Source organism: Calidris pugnax, unplaced genomic scaffold, assembly GCF_001431845.1.
Source record: "Calidris pugnax isolate Ruff unplaced genomic scaffold, ASM143184v1 scaffold125, whole genome shotgun sequence".
In the NCBI taxonomy this organism is placed as follows: domain Eukaryota; kingdom Metazoa; phylum Chordata; class Aves; order Charadriiformes; family Scolopacidae; genus Calidris; species Calidris pugnax.
This window is the reverse complement of record NW_015090906.1, coordinates 1929163-1949437: the sequence shown is the minus strand read 5'-3', so window position 1 is coordinate 1949437 and position 20275 is coordinate 1929163. Positions and strand designations below refer to the sequence as shown.

General features: G+C 41.0%; 1 protein-coding gene across 13 annotated transcripts in view; it reads left to right on the top strand.

The window, feature by feature from the left end:
- CELF2 (CUGBP, Elav-like family member 2) overlaps positions 1-20275 on the top strand; it is a 383288-nt gene that overhangs the window by 301001 nt on the left and 62012 nt on the right. For all 13 annotated transcript variants that reach the window (XM_014949080.1, XM_014949074.1, XM_014949070.1 and 10 more), the window contains 2 exons: positions 4733-4781; positions 13316-13450. In XM_014949080.1, coding sequence (XP_014804566.1) covers positions 4733-4781; positions 13316-13450 — 184 coding nt within the window. The remainder of the gene's footprint in view (positions 1-4732; positions 4782-13315; positions 13451-20275) is intronic.

Here is a 20275-nt window from a genome sequence, read left to right as displayed (position 1 = left end):
AGCAGGTGCCCAAAAGCCTTTCCACCAAATATGCTGACAACTCTGAAATGAGATTTAAGCAATTGCTGGTGACGCGGTGGTGACTCGGAGCGTGACAATCCCACGCTCGGCCATGCCTGGAGACAGTTCTTCCCCATTCAACCCAAGCGCTCCAGGTTTAAGATTACACCTGATTTGAAGCATCCCCTGACTTAAATAAAGAAAAAAAAAAAAAAGGTAAGCTGATGGAGTTGTGCAATGTGCAAGCACACAATAGTAATCACAGCTAATGACTTTGCTAAATGCTAGGCTGCACACACCTCCTTGTTTGGTGTTTGTTTTGTATACAGAAGGTAACATCGACTGAATAACGAGGATGCCAAGTTACAGATGGGGTTGTGGAATCGTATTTGACAGCCGATTAGAGTAATCTGACAGAAATGATGACTTAATCACCACGACAGACTCCAAATTCCCAGATAGAATTCCACCCAGGTTAATCTAATTTCCTTGCAATATTTTTGCCAGAAATAGACTCTTAGCCGGCTTGTTTTCTCCCATGCAGATGTCACATGGCTTTGACAAGGGTGTAAATAGGTAGCATTATTATTGTCAAAAAGATGAGTTTGGGGCTCTAAAGCTGGAGACGATGCATGCCTGCGAGTGGTGTTTGGGTTTCCTGACTGTATTTTTTTCTCTAATGAAGTTATATTTGCATACAGTGGGATGTACAGGAAAAAAGGGAAAAAGGGAGGGGAAAAAAAAAAAAGATGTAACTAGGCCATTGTAATTCTAGGCCATGGCTTGGTCCTGCTGCTGCCCTCAAGATAACCAGCAGCCAGATTCCCATTGATTTCAGGGGGATTTTCAGGTTTGTGTGTCTGACAACTCTTTATTTTCCCTTTTGATTCCCGTGGACCACATCAGCATCCCTGCTTGGGGTGTGCCCGAGGAGAAGCGGTGACGTGCTTGGCCTGGGGCTTCATGTGGCCTCCATGACAGTGCAGGCAGGGGACAGAGGCCCCACTTTGCTGCCAGCTCTGCCCCAAGGCACCGTGCCACCTTGGCCACAGCCATTCCCCTGCTCTCAGCCCTCAAACAGTGGCAATGGTGTGTTCTGAGACCTCTGGCTGGAGAGTGTGTATAGGAGAGGTAGGTCGTGCCATGACTGGCTGCACAACTACATCCTGTAGAGCACTCTAAAATACTGCCAAGGAGAGGTTATTCCTTACAGCCCATTCTCCAGACTGGGTTAGGTATCCCCATGCACGGTGCTCACCAGAACTCAGAAAGAACTTGCCTGAGAGCTGCCTTGTTCTCTGCTACTGTAGGGTCTGATGTTAATGTTAATGTCTATAAATTATTTACTGCAGTTACTTTTCTCACTCTTGCCTATTTATTAATTGCAACTGTGCATTCATAAATACTGCATTTTTATAAGCAAAGGTTTCTCCAAGCACAGAAGAAAATGTTTCCTGTTTTTCTGCGTGACAACATGACATACTGAGAAATCACTTACCTTGAGATCCATAAGTGTATGGCTTTGTGATGTATAGCTACAATAACAGCTTTCTGATAAGACATGAAATCCTTCATTTCAGCAGATGACATGATTCTAGTGGGTGGCATCTAATTTGAAACAGGTTTATATCATCTATAATCTTTTGGAGGGCCTCGGAAAGCACAGCTATTTTATTATTTTATAGCCTGAAGTTATACAAGCAAGATATAAACCGTGCAGATTATTTTCTCTTTTGCTTGTTGTAGAGTGAAAGGATAGTAGCTATTTAGCCTTTGTCTCTGCCCCTTTAATTTTCTTATTCACTGCACACTTCTTTGAGATTCATTCTTTTCTTTTCTTTTTTACACTTACTTTTAAATATTTTATGGGTAGAGAGCTTATAATATGTATTGTCACGGCAGTTGTCTCTAGAGGTCAGCAATGAGTTTAATAATGAGATGCGAACCAGTGACTCTGTAAAACCCATTTCAGGTTATAGATGGCATGTTTTATTGAATCTAGTGTTAAAGGTTGTTAACGTATCAATTGGTGATGGTCAGGGTTAAACAAGCTTCAACACGAGCCCTCTCATGTTAGGAAACTGTCAGTAACGTATTTTTCCACCTTCCCCTTCACCGGAGCCATGTTTGTGTATCGCATCCATTTTACCATGGGTATTCTGTGGTTTAAACCCTCCAAGCCTGATCTGAATCTTTTATTACTTTTGCACCGATATAATTTTGTTAAGCGTTAACGGCGTCGCTCCTAACTTCGGCTCGCTGCTGTGAACAGAATTTAGACCATGGGTTTTTAGCAGGAACCTTTGAAATTGAGTCAAAACCCAGTTGAAGCCCCTTGTTAAATCTTGCCTCTTCCTTTGCCAACGTAACAGATTACTGACTTAATGAACTTGGGGTAATTACGCATAACAGAAGAGGATGGTTTCTGATGTGGTAACTGTCAGGTAACGCTGATCTTTATGTTGTGACTGTGGGGCTGCAAAAATAACTTGAATCTGGTTTAAAGTTGGTTTCCCATTTATGTTGTGACTGTGGGGCTGCAAAAATAACTTCTTCACATGAATCTGGTTTAAAGTTGGTTTCTCGGGTTCAGGCAGTTTGAAAAGTGAAAGGGTTTTAACATTGTTAGAATTGCCTTCCTTCAAAATATCTCCACTTAGGGACAAACAATGCAGGTAGATAGAGCGAGAGTCTAGAGCGAGAGATGGGTCCCTTCCAACTTGAGATATTTGATGATTCTCTGTCCACGTAAGGTCTGGATTTGCGTTGAGTTTTCCTTCTATATTCCCAAATTTACAATACCCAATTTTCTTTCCTGTATTTTCTCATCACTCCGTTGCTCTGCAGAGACGTCAATACCTGCAACGGGCTCATGGAGCCAGTTCCACCTTTTTCCTTCTTTCACATCTTGCTTGCTGAGTGGACATGCTGCATCACATTCCCATGAATTTAAAGTCTCCTGCAGCGCCCAATGTATTGTTGATGCCGGGATAAATGTTAAGCACTAGTTAAAGAAGATGGAGTACAATAGAAGTTCCCTTTTCCCTATAAATTAGATCGAATGAGAGTGGTAGCAGACAAGTGCTGGGCTATTAAAGTCCATTTGGGAAACAAATGATTCAAAGAGAACAGAATTGTTAAAATTGAAGCCAATTTATGCATCCTGGTGACTACATCTACCTTGTGGCTTTGCCTTTTCCTTGGGGCACAGTGGGGAGCTTTGCAAGCAGTACAAGGAATGCATTGATTTGCAGGGGCAGGGAGCGTTCTGGACTGTGAGTAAATCTTACAGAAACATTCGCAGCAATATTTTATATTTTCTAAAGAATCTAGCAACTGTGTCCCTGGAGGTTAAATGACTCCACCAAAAAGCAATGTAGATTTGGTTTTCTGTGCTGCTTTGAAAGCACGCTAGATATGAGTGCATGGATGTTCTCTCCTGCTCAGCTGTTTTTGTTTCCCAAAGTTTGCCATACCGGTCTTTTATTAAAAAAAAACGGAATTGCCTCTGACATTTTCAGGCAATACTCAGCTCGGCTGCACTGAAAAATGATACAAAAGCGAAAAGAGCATGGATTTTTTTACATGCTCACGTGAAACGGTGAGGAAACTGCTGAGGAGAGAAAAGGCGGTAGCCCTGCTGCCGTTGGGAGGTTTGTGCAGTCAAATCCCAGAAATTCTGCAGTGCCCTATGAAAAAAAAAAAAAAGAAGTGGTTTTTTTGCAAGCTTTTTTTGCAAGTTTTGAAACTTAATGTAAGATCAGTTCTGAAGGCTTTTGAGAAGCTGCAACAAAATTTACCTGAATCCATCACAGCGGACACAGGGCTGGCTATAACCAGTGTCCAGTGGAAACACCTCGTACTTTGGTCAGAGGGAACCGTTGTGGAGAAACAACAGAAAACACCCTTCATAAAAAAAGTAATTGTTGGAGTTATCAAGAATTCAGTGTTGGGGGGCAGCATTTCATAATGAAAGCTGAGGATACACCATACCAAGTGTGCCAAGGTGGGATGCCATGTGGCGTAGGGCATAGTGTGCTCCGCACAAGCACTGAGTTTGTTTGTAATAAGGGGGAGATGAACAGAGAAAGAAGTTGAAAAGGAAAAAGTTTTTATGGAAGCCCGAATTGTGCCATGTTGCAATGAAAGCTTTATGAATGAATGCATAATATATTATGAAAAAAAAAAAAAAAAAGAAAAAGAAAAAGATGAGATACTAAACAGTTATAGGAAGCACGAGGCTGTTCCTCTTTGGTCCTGAAAGAATCAGCACATGTTTTTTTAATTACAAGCAAAGTTCATTTGTCAAACTCAACTCCTCTGAGTATGTTTGAAATGCTTGCTAGCTCTTAAATTACTTGAAAATTCCATCTCGGGTTTTGGCAGTGGTTGTGCTCAAGGAAAAAAAGTTGGTAAAACAGAAACCAAGTATGCCATAAACTAATGAGGGCTGTAACTTTAGAGGTCTTCTGAAACTAGATACAGCAAATTAAAGTTTTATATGAGTCCTGTGGGCCCAATGATCTATTTTTTTTTATCTTTCTGGTTATAAAATGCTCCTCTACCATTTTATTTTTTCTTAAAAGCCTATAATATAGTGTTATTTTGAATTTATATCACTTCAACATGTTTAATATTAATCATGTATCTTTTTATCCCTTCATTAAAAACAAGACTCTTGATTATTTATGACTATCCAACCTGCCTTACTCTTTTTCATTTTTGTTTTTAGATGCATCATCCTATTCAGATGAAACCCGCAGATAGTGAAAAGTCAAATGGTATGTGCTTAATCTATTTTTACGTAACTGTGACTCTAAATTAAAGTAAACACAACATTGTGAGAGTTTTTGCTATACTCCTTGTGTGGTGAAAATGATATGAGGCAGTTTCCCTACACCTGACCTGTTGGGGAAGATGTTGACCTGCTCTGAACTCCCATTTATCCTCAGCTTTAAAGAAGGAAGGAAATGTTCTGAAAAATGGTCTTCCTTGTACCTGCTGTATGTCATGGCCTTCCTCGCTAAATACGTCTTTCCCATGTGTCCTTCTAGCAGCGAGGTGATGCAGGAGTGCCTGATATTGATAAGATGGAGATGAAAATTTAATGGAGAAAAGAAAGGAAACAAAAAACACTCCCATGTTAACAAACCGTGTAAGCAGCAGATGGGCCTTGAACATGTGCCTAAACTTCCTTTTTATAGAATGATGCTGTTCTGAATCCGAGCCAAATTTAGCTTTTAATCATACGCTTGGTTCTGAACTGGGAAACCCACCTTACAGCTCGCTGTATACTTATTCCTCTCAATGATTGTAAAATGAATGCTATAATGACAGTAATATCCATTCAGAATACTAGGGTACTGCCTAAGTGGATGTATATGACATGCAAAATAGTCGGCATGCTAAATCTATTAAACATGCCAGGTTTGTATATTCAAGGAAATAAGATAATCGGATGGTAACGCAACCTGGCTGTGTGTGATTCTTTAAAAATATATACATGTGTATATTTTGCCCCTTGATTTGTTCCTGTAATTTTCTAAAATATATGTTAAAGATATCATCTGCCTTCTTAGATTGCAAGAGCTTCATTTTCCCACAAGGCCCACATAATCAGAGCTGGTTCCTCCAACAGGCATCTTTGCACCTCATTAATTAGTAATCAGGGCAGAAGCCGTGCACTTAGAGATCTACATACCTGCAAATGTAAATTATGATTGGGCTCTAAATCTCTCCGCAAGGCTTTTTTAAGGCTTCTTTTTTGCTAATTGTAGTGCATCCCATTTTCTGGCTTCTCCAAGGATTATAAAGTTTGGGAGGAAATTAAAACTTTGCATTATGCTGGGTTTTCTATTATGACAACTTTCAAAACAAAACTGGCCACAAGCACAGGAATTTTGAGCCTTCAGCCATTTGTAAGGGAGTGGTGTGCTCTCTCTGGGGTTGAGTTCTAGCAGTGATTTGTTGCTGTCTGTGAATGCGAAGAAGAGAGGCCAACTCGCCTGCATGGGCAGAAGGACCAAACTTTTTGAGCGCCACCATAGTCAAGGAGAACCTTCCTGTTGGAATCCAGACTCCGCTCCTTAGTATTTATTGTGCTTGCAGTGGGCAAAATTTTCCCTTACAGGAACACTGTAACCTGGACCCTCTGGACTAAGTGTATCTTCTGTAGTTTCTTCTTTCAAAGATACATTTCATCTCGAGTTCCTTGGTAAATTAGTAAAATAAGAGGCAATGGGCCAAAATAGACCCCCCAATGAGTTCATTGCACATTGCCTGAAGTTTTTCTTCCTAAAGGAGATTGAACATATTGGCAAAGTGCTATGGGGAATTGTGCAAATTCTCTCTTGCTCTACAAATAGCACCTGCTTGGAAAGCGGGTGGGTTGGCTCCTTGCTGCTGCTGTTGGACTGCAGTTATCTGCACGAGACTCCTGTCGACACTGTGGGGATACTCTCTTATTGCACCTGTCCCTACCATGGAAATCATGAGAGACTGGCTTTTTTTGCCTTTTTTTTTTTTCTTGCCTTTCTTTATATTTGGGGCAAAACACATTGACAGATCAGAGGTTGCAATTGTCAAATCAAATACGTTTTAAAATTTAGACTCCTGAAGGGCACTTCTGGTAGGCATGTTCTGGGGGTGGCGAACTCTTCTTTTTTAATGACTGGGGAACAGAAGGCAAACTAATACCATGATGATTGCAACAATGGTACAACTCCTCGGAAAGCCGAGGCGTAGGCGTGAGATCCATAGAGGAGGTGAAAGTTTGCAAGCAGCTTGGAGAGCCAAAACAGCATCATGGGGGATGCGGAGGCCTGTTTGGCACGTGTTTCCCGTATGCTTCAGGCTATCCATCTGAGGAGGTGTATTATCTGTGCCAACAGCAAATTGTAAACTACCTCTTCAACCAGATTGGTAAGTTCAAAGGGGAAAAGAAAGCAGGCTTGCCAAGGCATCTTGGTTTTCATGATCTGTGGTGTTTGAGCTTATTAGGAATGCTTGCAACCCTTTGATTTCTGAGTAGCGGGAGGATCCCGCTACCTTTTATAGGGAAAGTGGTGTTTCTCAAGTTTTAAAGAGGTTAAAGAAATTCTCTTGGTCAAAATTTCCAGATAGCTTGTGGAAAGATACATAGGAGAGGTTGAACGCTCATTGCAATTTTTCTGAGCTTGCACGTCTTTGTGAAGGCTTGAGAGACCTGTTCAAGTTCCACAGGGAGGAAGGAGAGGTCCCCTCATTCGCCTTACATAGGCTTTTAATGAATAGTATTTGCTATGTGATAAGATGTCCCCTCCCCATTTTGAGTCCTTTGCAAAAAGGTCTGAATGAGCATCCAAGCGCAGGAGCACTAGGATGAAATTCTCCTCCTTCTCCATCACTATTCCTGTCTTTAGATGTAACATCACTTTGGAAACCGACAGTACAAAAGGCCAAACTTGCCTCCTGGAAACTAAACTGGGAGATGGGTATGGAAGAGGTACCTCCTGCAAGCATTTGTCTAAGTGTCTGGGCATTTCTGCAGGATCAGGGCTTCATTAGCAACCTGCAGATCTGTTTTCTTCTGGGTAGAAACTGGGTGTCCAATAGGTCTCTGCAATCATATCCATCCTTTCCCCACATACAATAGCTCACATGCCTGAGTCATCTCTCTTCTTGTGCAGATGAAGCAAAGCTTAATTTCTTCCCCAAAACTTTTAGCAGCTGGAGTTAATGGGGAAAGACTTGCCTTTAGATCTAATTAATTTGTCTACCCAGGAGGATTGTGAAAAGGCTTTTATTGTTGAGAAATGTAACATCCCTGAAAGATTTTCAGATGATGAATTTTGTAGTGTGTCCTGTTCTGATCACCCATTAGGTCCAGCCTTGACTCCCTTTATATTGCTAGGTGGTAATTTTAACCTAATTTTAACAAAGTTTTGGTAAAGGTTTACCTGCCAGAAAAGCACGGTTTCAAGACTTTGATGGCTCCACCATTCCTACATTCATCTCAACTTAATCACTCACAGTATTTGTCTGTTTAAGGATATTTTCCCTTTTTCAAACAAAGGTGGTTCCTGCACTCTGATGCCAAAATGCACATAAACACGTGCTTGACTCTAAATTGTCTGTGGCCACTAACATGCTATAATTTAGCAAATATTTAGATGTTTCTTGGATTAGGATTTGAATACAGTCAAGACATTCAGACCCGTATCCTGAGGAGAGTGTGCTCTTAAATGGATCAAAACATCAGGGAAAAGTACAAAATACTCTATTAAATCAAAAAGGGTGGGAGGTAGGGAGTGTAGCTGAGTGATCTGATGATTTATTTTTATTTATTTTATTAGTGAAAACTTGAAGAAATGATTTTGAAATTCTAACTGGCACAACTTTGCCCATTTGGAGGGAGTAATTAAATGCCATATGTTAGCACTAACACATAGAAAAGTTGATAATTAATGCAGGCAGCTCTGGATCCAGGTGTGACTTTAACAGATTGTGTGCAAGGGTTTTTCACAGGCTTACAAATAGGGATAAAAAGTCTGTTTTCCCCCCTTCCCTTCTGGATGAGAGGAAAAAAAAACCAATAAAAACCTTTATACATAATTAACTATTTCTCGATTTGCTCAAAAGAGAACGCAACTTCGGGATGGAAAACGCACTCTTTAACTGATTGGACTCCTCAAAAATATATAATAAAGGGATGTAACTGATTTTTTAGTACAGAATTTTGGGGGTTTAGAAGAGAGAAGCGGAAAGTTTGTTGAATCTTCAGGGACATTTCCCATGATTATTACAAGGTTTAATTCTTTTGTAGCGTACAGAAAATAATCTCTACTCCTTTATTCTCCTGGGTTAGCACAAGCAATCTAATACAGCCTGCAAGAAATGCTCATTACTGGAGCAAATTGAGTAAAGCTAAAAAATTAGACCCTTCAGGATTTTATTCTGCCAGTTAGATGTAGGGCTGTCAGAAGGCAGGAGGGTCTGGTTTGAAAGAAGCTCCCCCGGCAGAGGGAAACTTCATCTCAGCTAACTTTTAATGGCTAACATAGCTCTCTGGCTTCAAACACAATACCTAGGCACCCGTGCTAGTGCTTGCAGAGCTAGTCTTGCTGGAGTTAGGAGAACAGCATGTCTCATCTTAAAACAGATAATCTCCACTTCATCACACAGGGTTCCTGCATTCAGTGAAAACATTCCCACCCCAAATCCAGCAGGCTTAGCACTGGATGTGTTGCACTAACTGCCCGGGCAACATAGCTGGCTTGTGTTTGTAATGTGTTTGGATGGATTAGAGGTGAATCCCATAATTATTTAATCAAGATGCCGTGCAGTTTCACACCTTCCTTCATGTAACTGGAGCTTCAGGCCTTTTTTACTGTGACCTTCTGGCTGCTTCTGCTCCATCAATGAGGGGTACTCAGCCACTGCAACCTACTAGGTACTTACGGATGGTTGAATCTACTTCATGTCCCCAGAGTGGTGCAAAACAGTCAGAAAGTACAACTAGGTCTACGAGCAAAGTCCAGAATTAATGTTATAAAACACAGACCAAAAAAAATTCATTAATTTTCTGGATTTTGAATTATTGAAACCTACCACTAGTGTGGGAGAGCAAATTACCAAGCAGCACTAAATTGCTTATGAGTTATGTGTGCACAAGTGCTGACCCATGAACCCTGTTATCCTTCCCACAGCCTTCTCCTTTGCCTGCTCTCATTACTCAAAGCACTCCCAGCTCCCAAGCTTTGCCCAGTCCCTCAGAGCTCACATATTCCACCCATCACTGCAGCTGGAGCTCAGGACATCTACATAATGACCAAGTGTTGGGAGTTAGCTGGACAGTAACAGACCTGACTATAGTTGGGGGAGAGACTCCCATAAAAAAAGGACATCCTGTCTTTCTGGGAGAGGTGTGCTCTTTGGAGGAGCTGATCTGCTGATCTCTTGGCATTGACAACAGCCAGTCAATAACATTTTAGCTGAGACTAAGAGTGGACACCTAAACTGTAGATGACTAAATTTAGGTGACATGGCTTTAGACTGCCATCCTTTCTTCAAAGAACAACTGGTAGTGCCTTTCCCCATCTCAATGCTTCGTTGCGTCGCATGTGTTTAACGTTGGGCTCCTCATTTTACAGTCTACGAGGGCAACCAGACATGCACAGGCAAATCAGCAGGCTTGGCTGATCAAAAGGGAAGCTTGCTAAGCTCTAAATATGTTTGACCCATACTTCTTGCTGTCTATTTAATTCTCAAACCATGCCCGCATGGCAGGTAAGTATTCATTCTAGAAAAAAAGGAGAGAAGTGGCTGACCAAAAATGCAGAAACAAATCCAGACAGCCAGTCTTACAGAGGTGAAAAAGCATTCCTTTCTCTGCATGAGAATATACAGTTAAAAACTCTTTCAGCCTAATAATATCAGATGTTCTATCAGATGGAGTGAAAACATGTCATTTTGATCCTGACAATTGTCCCTTTAAATGATTTTTATGCTGGGCCCCCAGCCAAAAAAGAATAGCAATTTTCTTAAGCTTCAACACAGATCAGCACTGACTAATAGCACTGAATGCAGAGCACGTCATCATATCAATATGTTTTCTGTACTCTGAGCATTCTTTGTGAAATCTGCATTTTTAAGATGTACAGTACACGGGAGCTGGATGTTTAATTTACTATAAAATCACCCTCAAGCTGAAAACCTGCAAATCATGTTAGTTAAATGGCATATTTATAGGTTTACTAGTGAAACTGAAGGAGGCTGGTGGGGAGTTTGTCGTCTGCTACTCCTGGAAAATTAAAACAAAGCCTTCCCGTTTGCATCTCATTTCTTTTGAATCTCCATGTGAATGTCTTTGGTTTGAGTCTTTGTCCTTGCACCTAAGCAAGACCCAAGAGACCTTCTTTGGGATGGCATGACAGGCATTTGTCCAACTCAGCCAGCAGCTATTTTTAAGAGAGGGTTGGGATCTAGTCACCCTTAGGGTAGACCTACACTGTATTTCAAGCCTAAAATCAACCCAAATTTAAACTGGATGGTACTACTTGAAACAGAGTTTCCAAGGCCAGGCTGGATGGGGCTTTGAGCAACCTGGTCTGGTGGGAGGTGTCCCTGCCCATGGCAGGGGGGATGGAACTAGATGATCTTTAAGATCCCTTCTAACCCAAACCATTCTATGATTCTCTGGAGTTGAGGTTCATAACATGAAGCAGAAGGCAGTGCATGGACCAATGCTTGGCAAGAACACTTCCCCAGCCTGACTGTGTTTTGTGGTATGGAGAAATCCACACCAGGCAGCTCACCTTCGTCCCTTGCCTCATACCCTTTCCTGCACCCAAACCGTAGCATGTGGCTGTTGTCAAAGGGACAGGCTGACCAGGGACCTTCCTCAAAGAGATTAGCCAAGACAATATAGGAATTTTAAGCAGCCAAGTTACATGCATCCTTTCCCCAGCAAAGGTGAGTACCCAGCTGTGAACAAGGCAATTTAGTTTCACCATCCTTAAAATAATTATTATCAGCATCAAGGCCAATTATACATTGTGAATCAGATGTCAAGTTTCACTGTAAGACATAAATAAATATCCCAAGTTGCAGCTCTTAATTGCAATCCCACACCTTCAAATCCCGATCTGTACACAACTGGCTCATCCAATGCATTCATTGTTTATTAACCCTTTCTGGAGGGTTAACCTGTCTGTGGAACCTCAATATAAAGTGTCAATGAAATTGTTGAGTCTTGAGGAATCTCTGCTGAGGAAAACTTCTGGGAGGTAAATTCACGCCAAATTTCTTGCAAGCTTGTAGGTTGAGAAGCAGCAATTGTAGGGGCTGGTCTCTATTTTGGATACTGCAGAATGCGTGATCTTGGTGCTTGCTTGTATAAAAGCTACAAATACTTTTTAAAGTCAGCGATTCTAAGGAAAAAAATACTTCAAACACCTCTGGTGATCAATAAACATGAACCTCTTCTTTTTATTGTTGAAATTATTAAATGCACTTCAAGTGTTGAAGTATAACACAAATAACATCCTGTGAAAATAGACAGTTTCTTCTTCCTCAGCTGCAATTTATTCCATTTGACAAACTCGTACTAATACAGGAGAGAGAGTTGGGGAGCAAGGGAAGATTCATTATTTCTTTTTGTAAGCCCAGAAATGAAAATACTTCGTTACAAAAATAATTTGCACAATAATAGAAATAAGTAAGTGCACTGCAGAACTCTCTGGAGTAAAGCCTTCCTTCTCTCTTTGCTTCCCCGCAAACTCTGACAGTCTGCTCATTAACAGTGAATTGGATTTACATGCCATTTCAAGAGAAGAAAGCACTGGTGTATATACTGTATAATAACCACTTAGATTTTGGGTTTAATATAGATGGGGGGGATGCGTTAACATTTTTAAGTCTTTCCAGGGTGAATTAAGTTTGATGACCTATTTCATTTTTCACAAGAGTCCACAGCTTTAGTCCTGTAAATTTAAGTTTGATTAACGGGACTGTGTGTCCTGCAGCAGTCCAGCTTTTGCTGGTTTTGGTGACAATGCAGGCAGGAAATATTCCACCCATAATTCAGGTAAAGCACCCACCCTTTTCATGTTTTTTTTTTTGCAAACTCAGCATCATTACGAATCAAAGGATTTGGTGCTGGGAAAGCATCATGCAGCCCCCTTGTTAAAGTGATGCCCTAGAAGATGCCTCGTGTCCTCTTGGAGGGGAGAGGGCTGTGTCAATCTGAAAAAAACAAAGCAGGGAAATGCAATGCATTCTTTTTTTCCAGAGCAGTTGTTACACATCTGCCTTTCGAGTGCCACGCATTAAGTTGGCTGAAATTGAAAGCACAGATAGGAGCCGCTCTCTCAAAATATTTCTCAGTAATATTTTTCATTAGCTCATATCATTACGCGCACAATCCCTTCTTCACCCTCACCCCTGTCATGATTCCTTTCATACATGAGGGAGGTGAGGGAATTTATCTGAATTAAAATCTATGCAAAGATATCTTTAAAGGACTAACAGAGGATGCTTTTCTCTTAGAAGCCGTGATGGGGAGGCATATGCAGAATGACTAAGGCAGCCAATTAATATGTTATATAAACAGCAAGCACCACTAGAAAAAGGAGAGAGAGAAAGAAAAATGAGAGATTTGGCGGGGGAGAAGAAGGGGGGAAGGGAGGTTGTAAGTATAAAGTGTTTGCCTTAGGACTTGTCTTCAGTTACAGAGCCAGACTCACATGACTGGAGCTTGGTTTGATGTGGTAATGAAGCATTGATCACAGGAAAAAGATGAAATGGCCTTTGCTCATTCATTATTTTTATCTTCTAGCTGTGGAAGACAGAAAATTGTTCATAGGAATGGTTTCGAAGAAGTGTAATGAGAATGATATCAGGGTGATGTTTTCTCCGTTCGGCCAGATAGAAGAATGCCGAATCCTTCGGGGACCGGATGGGCTGAGCAGAGGTGAGTGTGCAGTCTGTAAAGTCTCTTTCCTTAAGTGCTAATTGGGAGCTATATGTCACAGCCAGGGTAGGCTTAGCCGCTGTCTGCAGCTAGAGGTTACGCTGTAATACGTCCCACGTGATAAAGGTATCCACATGAACTTTTCACAGTGACTGAAATTATCACCTTTTATTTCCAGTGTCAGAAAGGTCTCGGTGCCAACATATTAACTTGTGTTATCACCCTGTTTGTCAGCTGGAAAGGTTCCTTTGCACCCTGAGAAAACACCCTCAGTTTTCTGCTCTCACAAAATCAAAGATCCTTCCTTGACCCCTTTCTGCTTTGTAGCATAAGGCCAAAAACAAAAACAAAACAAACAAAAAAAAGGACTGTAAATGACTGCTTGAAGGCATACAGGGTCATGGGAACTGGCCCAGGTTGTAGCACTATCTCCTCCATTCCTGTGTTTTCTATAACTATATGCAAAACATAGGTCTGCTGTAACTCAGAAGCAAAGAGGTTAGCTTGAACCTGAGAGCTTTGCCTGGACAAAAGTTTATAAAAAGAGCTTTTTAAATCTTGTGCCTCTATCACAACCCAAGAAACAGGGCAGAGGTGTTAAGCAGCACCACCAAGAGCGGTCAAAGCAGCTGACCTGAACTTTGGAAATAAAGTGCAGCACAGACTTCAATAGCCAGTGATCCCTTTTGAATGCAAAAGTGCCTTTTGGGGAAAGGCCCTCTGAAAACATATTGAAAAGGAAAATAAATGTATATTGATTACCCAGGCTGCATATTAAGTTCATGGTATATGGACTTGAAGGAGCATGAACCTTCCCAAAAAGTCAGTGTCAGATGGTGCTGAGTGGAAAAGAAAATAGTGATAGTCCCTTCTGTTGGTGGGGAAGGATGCTGTGGTACTAGCCATGGCCATTTAATGGCGCAGGGAGTAAAGTAATTTTAAGTGTGGAGCTGTGAAAATATCAATTCTGTTTCTATAGGAAAAAAAATACATAGAAAGCACAGTTTATGCATTTTATTACATTTTCAAAAGGCACAGAAAAAAATAATAGTATCCATTTTGCATATAGATATAGGTATAGATATCTTTCTTTATTTTTGGATCTGCTTGTCTCCAGGAGGCTATGGGATCCGCAGTATTTTGTGTAACAATTTGTGCATGGGGTTTTTTGTTTTGTGTGCAGCCCAGCTTCTTTAAAATGCCTATAAATTTCAGCAGGGGAAGTATTCCTATATTTCGTGGCGCTACTTGAAAGCACTTACTATACTACTACTGAATAATAAGGACTTGTTGAAAAGATACTTTGACATTACACAGGGAGCCCCAAGAAAATTACAGGCTTACATTTATGCATGCTTAGTCTGCAATCCCAAAACTTTTGGGACAGGGATGCAGCAGTCCCTTCAGGCAAGGAGAGCCTCAGGAATCATGGCTTTTGCCTTGGGGAAGACTAGGGGAAAGGTCTGAGGTTGGTTGCTGTAGCTCAGTAATGAATGTAAACTGATGGAGTCGAGCGCTCTCATTATCTGTCTAGACCCAAAATTGAGGCAAAACAAATATTTCTGATTTTCACTGATTTCACTTTGTAAGTAGCACAGGGAGGGAAAGGGAGCTAAGGGAAGGGAAGGGAGCTAAGCAACTGCCCAAATAACATGACCTGGGCATCAGATGTTTTGACCCCAAAAAACATTTAAATGACTCCTCGGCAACACCCAACAAAGAAATGAATCTTTCCTGGGGTCCATAGAAATCCCGCTGCGTACTTGCTTTTATTCAAGAGACATTGGGCATAGTACAGGTATAGAAAAGCAAATTATGAAATCCAGAGTAAGTAAGGGTGGTGGGGTAGTTTTGTTCTGCCATGAATAGCAATCTCATGATAATCAGAAGCTGAGATTTTTAAGCCGTGTCACCAATGTATCAGGCAAGGCAGTGTCATCTGCTGGACAGCAGAGCCATAAAGTTAATGTGCTGTTCTCTCCTACTGAAGGCTGAAGATCTCAGTCCAGGTAGGTCACACACCAGTAGTCGTAGCAGAGCTGTATCCTCCCTGCCACTCGGGTTTATTTTGGTCACAATCACGACTGATATTCTATCATGCCCTCATGCATCATGCCTTGTTAAACTGGAATTGCTTTCTACACACCCATGTTCACACTTGAAAATGAGTTCAGCTGTGCCAACCGGCTTTTCAGGCAGATGTTTATCAGCTTCACAAAACCACCACTCCATGAGAGAAGGCAAAGTGTTGGGAAAGTGGTTGGTATTGCAGTCAAAATGAAAAGTGCGAAGGGAGGTTTGCAGTGGAGGGAGCTTGGCTGAAAAAGCCCAGGGTGAAAAGCTGCTTCACTAAAGCAAGAGGGGGAATTTTGCCACAAAGAGTATTTGTTTTCCCAGCACCCGTTGGGATGGGCTTCCCTCCCAGCCACAGAGGGGTGAATGAAAAATAGTCAGTGTCTTAGTGACAGTGACTGTCCTCACCATGCCAGAGCCTTCGGGAACGCACAGTGCTAACAGCAGTGAGCGGGAAATATGGTCCAATAAACTCTGTTTGGCATCTTTTTCAGTTGCATAACAAGTTCCCATCGTGGTATCTCAGAAGAAAAGAAATTGAAAAGTATATTTATTGGTATTTATGCCAATTTTTGAGCTTTTGTTAAAGAGTTCAAGCAAATAATCTTTATTACCAGCAGATAACTGCAAGGAATAGCTCAAGGGTACACAGCTCAGTAGAACCATTTTGGTTTGTGCTGCTTATTTTTTCTTAGTAAAGAGTAAAAACATTCTGGCTGACTTTTAGGCCATGTCTACACTACAACAGCGACCTTACCACTGGTACAGTAACGGTTTGCTGTCAACCCATAGGCAGGATGTAGGGTTGTAGTGTGCCACAGGGCTCCAGCAGCACCGAGAAATCCTGTCCCGTGGCACCAAGGGAAAATGTAACACATTGTGATGAGTGTGATATAAGTGCTAAGATAAAGAGAGAGAGGGAGAGAGATTGAACTGTTTTTTTCTATTGTAGTTTCTAGCCAAGGGTTGACAGAACTTTAATAAAGTCACACCCATAGCTGTCACTACTTATAATGGACCATCAGCATTTCTACTCCAAATTCCTATTGTCAGCTGTTTGAAACTCATCTGTAAAATGAGACTAAAATAATGATACAAAGATGATACAAAGCTCCAGTGGTGAACCAGCATAGTTTAGTGAAACCGAGATTTTTTTTCCTTGAAACATTTTTTTCCCCACTCTTGTTCACTCCTACATCTAAGAAATAATTGTTGTTTATATCTGTAACTTGTAATATTCAGGCTAGCTACAAGAAATAGACAGCAACCAAAAGACATTGCCTTCCAAAGGCTCTGGGATGGTCCCTGTGAAATTAGTTGGCTGGCAGAGAGTAATTCCTAGCTGTGAAAAGTATTAAAAAATAAAAATACCCTGTTGGCTGTAGAGATAAAGAAACTAGGGACTCAACAGACATGGAGTCTGGCCTTCACTTTAGCAGGGTTCATGGGACTATCTAAAGAAGCTTGCCACTGCCTGTACTATATTCATTATTCAAAGAGAAGGATTCAGCCTGCAGGGTTGTTTAATCCAGCACTTTTTCTGAAGAGCTAAGTATGCTTTACAAAAATTCATGATTGTGATATCATGTGCTAAGCTTCATTATCATGAAAAAGCAGAAGTGAACTGCCTCAGATGATTAAGATTTTAAATCACTTATTGTAAATGGCTTAAGGAAACTTTCAGCCCTCCTGACTCCTAGCACTGGGTAATGTCTACATGACCACAGATGCCAACACAGACAGCTATGCAGGGATAGCTGGAGTGTGCAAAAATAGCCAGAAATACCCCACTTTGATTTGTAGCTGTGCCACTGATGTGCTGTATTGACAGTAGGTGAGTTGGTCTCAAATCAGCTCTCCATTAACCCATTCCTTGAAATAAGGACAGTGATGCTCCTCTGCCTTTGTAAAATGCTTTTTTTTTTTTTTTTTAGATCAGTGGATCAATATCTCTGTATCACTCTAGGAATTATTACCATCCATAATGATGATAAAAAAAATCCTCTTATCCTTATCACAGGAGCACCACACAGCAAATTATTCTGCTGTATTGCTAAATGCAGATTTATATTACAGATACCAGAAAGATGTCAACTGGGTTAATAGCATGCACTGAAAAAACCTCCTAATAACATGTACAGACCATTGGATATACCATGAAAATTGTGGAATTACTCTAAATGCATATTCCTATATCTTCTAGGCTCCTAATTGTATGATTTTTTTTTAACAAAACATAGCGAGGCACATGGGACAAGTGAACATTTCTGCAGACATTGATTGCAGGGAATTTTTTTTCTTGCTTCGCTTTAAGGGCAGGTTAGAAATGGCACGGAGAGTTATACCATGGGCAGGCAATTTAATTTCATGAAAATCCATTCATAACTTTCAGATTCAGGGGTTTTCTAGATGATTTAGTAAAAGGAAATTAGTATTTGCATCATAATTAATTGCAGTGAAGGGTAGATGAGGAGATTTTATGCCTGTTTGGTTTTCCTTATGGATATTTACTGCCCTTTCATGAGCTGAAATAACATGAAGTGCCAGCCATGGGAACAGCCTGGATTAAGGGACACGGGAAACAAGTGTGGTGGAAGTGCTGTATTTTTAGTTGCTCTTCAGAAGCACCTCCATGCCTTATTTCTTCTGCTGTTAAATGGTAACATTTTAATTTTTTCCAATCATTGTGGCACAGTTAATTTTCTTTTTTTCCCCTGGTGAAACTCTTTCGAAGCTGGGCAAGAAGGAACACATCCAAGTGACCAGGGTCTCTGCTGGCCTTTAGCCAGGAGCTCTACATCTCAGGTCTCTGTTACTGCATCTTTGCAGCAGTCCCTCCCCAGAGGGAAGTCTGAAATGAAATGATTTACAAGAGGTTTTTTTATTCCAACGAGAGGATCATCGAGGTTAGGCAGTGTGGTCTTTGGTACCCGTTTGGTTCTGGCTTTGTGTAAATTCCAGTTACTGAGACCTATACTTTGCAGGGTGGTTAATTGACTGTCCCAATTAGAAATGCTTCAAGGGAACCATGAACTTCAGGAAATTTAAAATCTAGAATCTGTCATCTGGTCAATAGCCAAGAGAAGTCAGTAAAGCCAAAGGGATGAGGCATGTTTACAGGATGTGCCTGTTGTTACCTTTATGTGCCTGATATGCATAAGCTAAAGAGCTTCACTCTGACTCTTCCAAAATGCTTTACTTTGGGCTGAGTTGTTGCACTTGGTCTCAGACCTGTCGTTGTGTGTCTTAAGCGATACCTAATGACCAAATGTCTGTACAATAAACAATTCGATGTCTTAATTTGTAGCTGAAATGTATTTTAACCACTAAGATTTTTGTGTGATGTCTTCATTAGAAGGCTGTTTCCCAGGCTGGTCCTTCTTCCTTCAGACTGTGCTATATTAGCATAGCGTAGAAAAGGGAAAGTCTACTCTGCAATCTCAGCTAGAAATATTTTAACACAACTAGAGCTTATTTTTATCATGCTTCAATTTCCATAGCTTTTCATTTGAGCCTTATCTTTTCTTTAAATAGAAGCTTTCATCTCAGAGGATCCCAAATACTTCTTGCAGGAGGATTCTGGCAGCTTTTCACTATTGTTTCTTCACAGAAAGTGAAGAAAAAACCTTGTTTACGGTGAAGTAGGAAGTTGGAGTGCAACCATTTCACCACTGGCAGTGCAAACACCATACCTAGTACTGCGATTGCTTGGATGACTTTGAAAATCGCTTGAGCCTCCTTCTGTGTTGGAGGGGTCACCGGGTTTTTTTTTCTTTTTTTTTTCAAAAAATTGATTACATCTGCCGTTCTTTCATCTCCAGAACTTTGAAGCCATGGTTTTTAAACTTCCATTTTTATCTCTAGGCCTGATTCAAAATTGTCTAGGGAGTTTGCATCCCCCTTTGGCTTCATTGAGAGTGAGGGGGCTTTAAAACCTCTGGTAGACCACAGTAGTTTTATGGGGAAGGTTTCATGTGTAGGTACGAAATCAGACCACTTACCTAGCAGCCTCCATACTTAAAAACATTCTATTTCACTTGCAGTTCGCAAGTATTGACGTGATGTTAGACGTGCATGAACTGCTGACTGAACATTTCAGAATAGTCTATGAAAGCCTGAGATGAGAAGAAACGAGTGAAGCAGGGGCTGAAACAGGGCAGTGATGAGCGTTTTTAAATGTTTCAAGTAATTCAGTTGCTCAAGCATTGAGCCATAGGTTTGGGACAGCACGGGTTAAGGAGGAAGCTTTTCTAACTTTGCATCCTCTTCAAAATTCTTTTTCATTTTAGGCTGGGAGGGGGTTAAGGACTAGCCCTGTGAGTTTAGGTGGTCTGTTAGCCGAGATGGCAAATGTGATAATGTGCTCTAAAATCTCCTCTGTGGCAGGGCTGGGTGCTTCCCTCTGATTCTGCCCGCAGGAAGAAATTACTTTGAGAAGCCTTTCACCAGTCAATTGTTTATCTGGTGTAGGGGATTAGAAGGCAGCTTTGGAGAAGCAACTAAAACTCTTAGACCTCCTTTCTCCCTCCCCTTTTGTTTTAGTTAGTGATCCCTGACATTTTGAGACCAGAGGTGACAAATAATTGCAAGGTGACTTGCAGGTTGGCCGTATTTATGAAAGGATTTTTCTTTTTTTTTTTTGAGCTGAGGTAGCTGGTGGTACAAAACAAAATAATTTCAAGGCATTAGCTGTAGAAATATCCCCGTCTCCACACTTTCTCTCCCAGAGAGATTGGGAGAAGGGAGTAATTG